The following is a 6,518-nucleotide window of genomic DNA, read 5'->3' on the forward strand; positions in this document are numbered from 1 at the left end:
TACAGAGTTGTAGAAGTATGCAATAGTTTTGTATGCCGCAAACAATTAATTCCAAAGTCAGGCTTACCTCCATCGATGGGCTGATACGTACTATATGTTATTGGATGCTCAGGATCGTCCTGGTGGTGTAAATTTCCAAGTCAACCCACTCACATTACTCCCCACTAGTTTGACACGCGGATGGAATCATGTGTGGTGATCTTATATCGAAACCTGAACTACGTCGAACTCCGGATTTATTAATTAGTGGAACGAATCAAGAACTGATGCTGAATACTGTCGCCGACCATGCACCCGCGAGGCCACGAGAAACATAGCCGGACTAAACAAGTATACTGGGGAATAGTCGCCGATCGTGGCGATTAAGAACGCCGAAGATAATTAGTGGAACCAATCAAGAACAAATACTCAGTGATCCCGCCGATCGTGCGCACACGAAAGCCACGAGGAACATGGTCCGACTAAACAAGCAATGGAAGATACTCGCCGATCTCTAGGCGTTCTCGGTGGGAGTACGTTGATCATGTCAAGTCTGAAGCCCCGGCCATTCGGAGGTGGTGCCTTGTGTTAGTCGTGACGCGGTATGGGTGTCCCTTCCCCGTGTCTCCTTGCCTTATGTGGCCGGAGGCCGGGCTAGGTGGGTTTAGCCGTGTGTGTTCCTTGTTCGGGCTGAGCATCCCTCTTCCCTCTGCTCCGGGCACCATACTCGCGCCTTTGCATTCGTGTAGTGTGTTGTACCCTATCTTGTACTTTCTCTATTCTCTTCTATAAATGAAATGATACACAAGTTTTGCGTATTCGCGATAAAAAGATAATTGCATCTCTGACGGACGTTTCTTAAACGGACCGCAGACTCCGAACGTGTCTGCGGCCACTTGACCGGGCAAAGGCCCTTCAACAACGGAAAATGACTAGATCTATTATAAAAGGTCCCCGAAATTGTAAAATATCACAAACATAATAAAAATTACATTGAGATCCCGAGACCACCGAACTAGGGCCTACACCAAACGACCACTACTGTCACAAGAACGTGCCGTCGACACGTCGTTGTAGCCGCTCCCTATCGAAGCCGGCTTGATCTTGTTGAAGACAGCTAAAAAGTCTTTGTGCACATGCCCCTAAGGACCAGTGCCCTGGAGCCGCAGTTGTCGCTGTTGAATCCTTTCATAGATCTATTGCGCTTGTGAGGACTAAGAAACCCTTAAAGACTACTAACTGGAGTGGAGGCACCCAGATTTCCCTCCCCATCACCGGCCGCAAATGAGAGGTTTCCTCGTCACGCAACAAGGAGGCTCTCTTGCCGCGCCTTTGACTCACGAACTCAACTCGAATCAGACTCATGGCAAAGAGCATCAACTACCGCTGCGACAACACAGCTACCGGGAAACCATTGGAGAATGTGGAATGCTCAATGATATTTCAAACTTAGATATACTAGGAATCTCAAACCGTACAACTTTGGAGTTGAATTTTTGACATATGTTGTACAAATCTAGAACAGATTTCTCACCTTGAGAATGTACTAACTATACATATAAAGTTGATATCTTCAAATTGATGGATGTGTTTGAAAAAGGTCATTGTTTTCTCTGGATTTGATACACATATAAAACAATTCTTTTGGGGTATATTTTAATGTAGAGAGTAAATGTATCCACTTAATAGATGTTTGGAAACTTCATAAAATAAGCTACAACTTTAGCAAAGATACTATCTTTTGTCTTGTGATTACGTAATTAATCCCGAATTTAGTTCGAATTGAAATATGTCAACCTTTTAGGACAGTCAATTTGTAAAATACATCCAGCCTCTGCTCCAATGAGATGTCTCAAAGACATCAAAGATGCACACAGCCCCCAAAGAAGACAAAAAAGAAAGGAAAAACAAACAAATGCCTTGCCACAGTGATCAACTCCTCTCAGTAGCAGCACACAAACCACCACCAAAGAAAACACTGGAAAAATATAAAATGTCTCCAAAAGGGACGCCTTCAAGAAGGAAAATAGTGCACAAGCACAATCGTCGCCCGATCCAAGATGTTATGTTTTCACCATGGAGAAGTCCGAGCTCTCAAAACAATAATTTCAGTAAGTTAATTGTCAGGCGCAACCAATAAAGGTCAGACCTTAGGTTTTCTCCCTGAAAGTCACGACTCGCTAGCCGAGGAGCACCACCAAAAATGAAATCCTCCATTGCTGCCAACCCCACTTGTCACTGCTGCTTCTGAAAGTTATCAAACACCTGACTGACTCCATCACCTCCAAGGCCCCCTCCTCCTTACTGACCCTCCAATCTCAGCCATGATGACTTTCTCTACCGCTGTCTACGCCATGGAAATCGCCGACATGTTCCATGGTGTCAACAAACAATACAGCTTCATTTCACGCCCTCATGGAACCGCGTAAGCTGATATGGACGTAAACTACTGGATTCTACCCGATCCAGATATTCATGGGCAAGATCTCCGGCAGCAGTTTCGAAACACGTCGACGGCTAGATTGAGGAGGACCGATCATGCAGATCTTTGCCATTATGCGAGAAGAGCACTAGGACCACCACAACACCGATGCCTCCACCATGCCGACGCCATCGCTGCCATGGCGGAGGACACCGGCCCGCGCTGCCCACAGCCCGCGCCGCTGGCTCAAGACGAACGGCGGATCGGGGTGGATTCCGATCCGCCGCCACCCCCTCACCTGCACGATCCAAAAGACATGACAGTTTGATGCATTTTCAGATATCCAGTTCAGAGAACTTGCAATAGATGAGTTGTTCAGGATATATGTACTAGCATCTTACATTTTTTTAGAATCAGATTTTTGTTTCACGGATATTTTCTTTTCTTTTGCCTTCTAGAGAGTTAATTTGAGGGAAACCTTGACCAAAGTGGCCACCTTAAGCCTGGTTGGAAGGACATCTTCCGAATGGATTAGAGTCAGCTCGAGGTGGAGGCAATAATATGTAGTCCAAGAAGGGTGGCCATCTTCGACAGCGAATGCCCCTTCGGAAGGGACGAGAGCCTCGGCGGTATCTTCTTGGGGCTAGAGGGGGGAACAAAGAGCGAAGGGGCGGCTTCCTCGTCACGCAACAGTGAGGGTCCACTGTTCGTCTCTTGGGCAAATAGCATCAACTACCGCTGCGACAACACAGCTACCGGAAACCATTGCTGAAGACGGAATGCTCAACGATATCTCAAACTTAGACCAAGAATCTCAAACCATGCGACTTTGGAGTTGAATTCCTGACAAATGTTGTAGAAATCTAGAACAAATTGCTTTCCTTGAAAATGTACTAACTATAATGTACAATGAATCCTATTATCCAATATACACATGGATGATTTGAAATCTTCAAATTGATAGATGTGTTTGAAAAAAGTGACTCTTTCACTGGATTTGATATACATATAAATAAATTTCCTTTTTGGTATATTTTAATAAATACATCTCCGGAAACTTCAGAAAATGAGCTACAACTTTAGCAATGGTGCTATTTTTGGTCTTGTGATTAAGTAAGCCTGAAACATCAGTTCGATTTGAAATTTGTCAACCTTTTAGGACAATCAATTTGTAAAATACATATCTTGTAAACCAGCAGCCCAAAAACATTGGAACTTGGTTCTGTGACACAATCTACAAACAACTTGGTTCGACGGTGAACTTGTCTAGGCGGTAGCAGATCGGATTTGGGTTGCACACCACTCCGGCCTCATCTCCCTTGCGGATCGTTCGAGAGTCAAACTCGCTCTCTTGGAGCGCCTTTAACTCACAAACTCAACTCGAGTCGGACTCATGGCAAAGAGCATCAACTACCGCTGCAACAACGCAGCTACCGGGAAACCATTGGAGAAGGTGGAATTCTCAATGATATTTCAAACTTAGATATACTAGGAATCTCAAACTGTACAACTTTGGAGTTGAATTTCTGACGAATGTTGTACAAATCTAGAACAGATTTCTCACCTTGAGAATGTACTAACTATACATATAAATGTTGATATCTTCAAATTGATGGATGTGTTTGAAAAAGGTCACTGTTTTCTCTGGATTTGATATACATATAAAAAAACTCTTTTGGGCTATATTTTAATCTAAAGAGTAAATGTATCCAATAAATACATGTTTGGAAACTTCATAAAATGAGCTACAACTTTAGCAAGATACTATCTTTTGTCTTGTGATTAAGTAAGCCTGAACTTCAGTTTGATTAGAAATCTGTCAACCTTTTAGGACAATCAATTTGTAAAATACATATCTTGTAAACCAGCAGCCCAAAAATATTGGAACTTGGTTTTGTGACACAATCTACAAACAACTTGGTTCGGTGGTGAACTTGTCCAGGTGGCAGCAGATCTGATTTGGGTTGCACACCACTCCGGCCCCATCTCCCTCCTCTCCAATAGTAGTCCTATAAAAGCTACCTCCGATACCATCGTCCATGGAGAACAAAAGCAAGGCTACTACCCAATCCCACCACTCTCGGTCTTCCTTGCTCGGCGGTGACCTTGTGTTCTCGGAGATGAGGAGCTCCATGGCTCTCTTAGTGGCGGCGCTGTTGCTGCTGCTATCGGTGGCCGCGGCGGCGGACATCTCGAGGAGCGAGGAGGAGATGCGCCGGATGCACGCCGAGTGGATGGCGGAGCACGGTAGGGTCTACAACGCCACCGGAGAGGGGAAGCGACGGTTTGAGGTGTTCAGGGACAACCTTCGCGACATCGACCAGCACAACGCTGCCACCGACGCCGGGGTTCACTCCTTCCGCCTCGGACTCAACCCCTTCTCCGACCTTACCTACGAGGAGTTCCAAAGCAGGTATCTCGGCGCCCAGACCAAGCCGCAGAGGGAGCGGAAGCTCAGTGTCAGTTTACAGGCCGAAGTCAACGTGGAGCTAGCGGAGTCTGTCGACTGGAGGAAGAAGGGGGCCGTTGGTCCTGTCAAGAACCAGGGCTCTTGCTGTGAGCATCGATCCTCGACCAATCTGTTGCTCTCTTTCATTTCCTTTTTATTACAGTAAAAATTGGCCTCTAATTAGATTGAATGCTATAGTATGATTTAGGGTTCAGCAACCAGGACACCCTTTTTCAATATGGCATTGATTTAGTGGCCTCTAAGTAGTTATTTTTTCTAATTAATTAGTTCTGTTTGAATGCTATAGTATGTCACTAATTTCTTGTATCAATATGCATTGAATTTGAGCTAAAAGTGTAAAGGTATCAGAATCTGAATTTGTTTCTCTTTTCCAGCGAGCGCCTGGGCTTTCGCAGCAACAACAACTATCCGTTTTTAGGGTTTATGGCTAGGGTTTAGATTTCAGAGTTTAGGGTTAGGTTTTATGGTTTGAACCTTTAGTGTTTACTGTTTAGAATAGAGTTTCAGATGTTTTAAGTCCCGGGTATAGGGTATAGGACAATTTTTTAAAATCACAAAATTCCAAAGGGAAAATAGAGTTTTTGGACATTTTAGACATTTTAGGCTTTAGGGCTAGGGTTTAGATTTCCACGTTTAGGGTTTGAACCTTTAGTGTTTACTGTTTAGAATAGAGTTTCGGACGTTTTAAGTCCCGTGTTTAGGGTTTTCAGAGTTCATTTGCAGTGCTTTTCCATTTCAGGCTAATTTAGCTTAAAGAATCATTAAATGCATGAAAAAATAGTAAATGAAGTCAAAAAGGGTTGAAATTTAAAGATGTGGCTTTGAGTGGTTCATATTGAACACACAAAAATTCTTTACTTAATATAAGTTAAAAAATATGTGGTGAAACAGTGGTCAAACTACTTATTCAATAAATATTAGTGTTACTAAATAATTATTGTTTTTTGGAATAATAATTTCAAACTCAAACAGTGAAGCATGTGACATCATGGTCACATTTTTCTGATAATAATGGATATATTATTTGTCAAATTTCGATTTACAGATTTAAAGATATTAAATGAATAAATGACATAATAATAATAATATTTATTTTATTTTCATTGAAATTCAATATTATTATTACTTATTTTATTTTGAAATTTTTGTATTATTTTGGATTTTTTTGGATTTTTTTTTAGAATTTTTTATTTTTTTGTAATTTTTTCCTTTTTTGAAGTATTTTTGAGTTCTTAAATTAACCATTGTTGTTTGTTAATCATTTTTGTTTATTTTAATAATTGTTTGGAATTATGAAAATTAAATTATGTGACATCGAGGCCTAAGTGTTAACAGGATTGATAGCTTACTATTGTCAGGAAAACAACAAGTGCAGACTTGGAAACTATGGGAGTTAGAACCTGAAAGTTAAGCGTGCTCGGGCTGGAGTAGTGAGAGGATGTGTGACCGGCCGGAAAGTTGACGATTTGGAATGAGTGCTGATTAGAGATTAGAGATTAAATTCTGAAGCAGTGAGGAGGGGTGATTAGAGATTAAATTGTCAAATAATTCAAAGATTTGAAAATTAGAAGAAAATTAAAAACAAATCAAATTTTTTTGAAAAAAGTTTGAATTTTTTCATTTAGTCCCGGTTGGTAGGTTCTCCAG

General features: G+C 41.9%; 1 protein-coding gene across 1 annotated transcript; it reads left to right on the forward strand.

Moving 5' to 3' along the window:
* Positions 1-4,611: 4,611 nt before the first annotated feature.
* Positions 4,612-5,117, forward strand: LOC123050734 (oryzain alpha chain-like). The gene is made up of 2 exons (XM_044473480.1): positions 4,612-4,957; positions 5,059-5,117. The coding sequence occupies exons 1-2, from the start codon at positions 4,612-4,614 to the stop codon at positions 5,115-5,117; spliced, it is 405 nt and encodes a 134-aa protein (XP_044329415.1).
* The last annotated feature ends 1,401 nt before the right edge of the window (positions 5,118-6,518 follow it).

The sequence above is a fragment of the Triticum aestivum genome, chromosome 2D, assembly GCF_018294505.1.
Source record: "Triticum aestivum cultivar Chinese Spring chromosome 2D, IWGSC CS RefSeq v2.1, whole genome shotgun sequence".
In the NCBI taxonomy this organism is placed as follows: Eukaryota; Viridiplantae; Streptophyta; class Magnoliopsida; order Poales; family Poaceae; genus Triticum; species Triticum aestivum.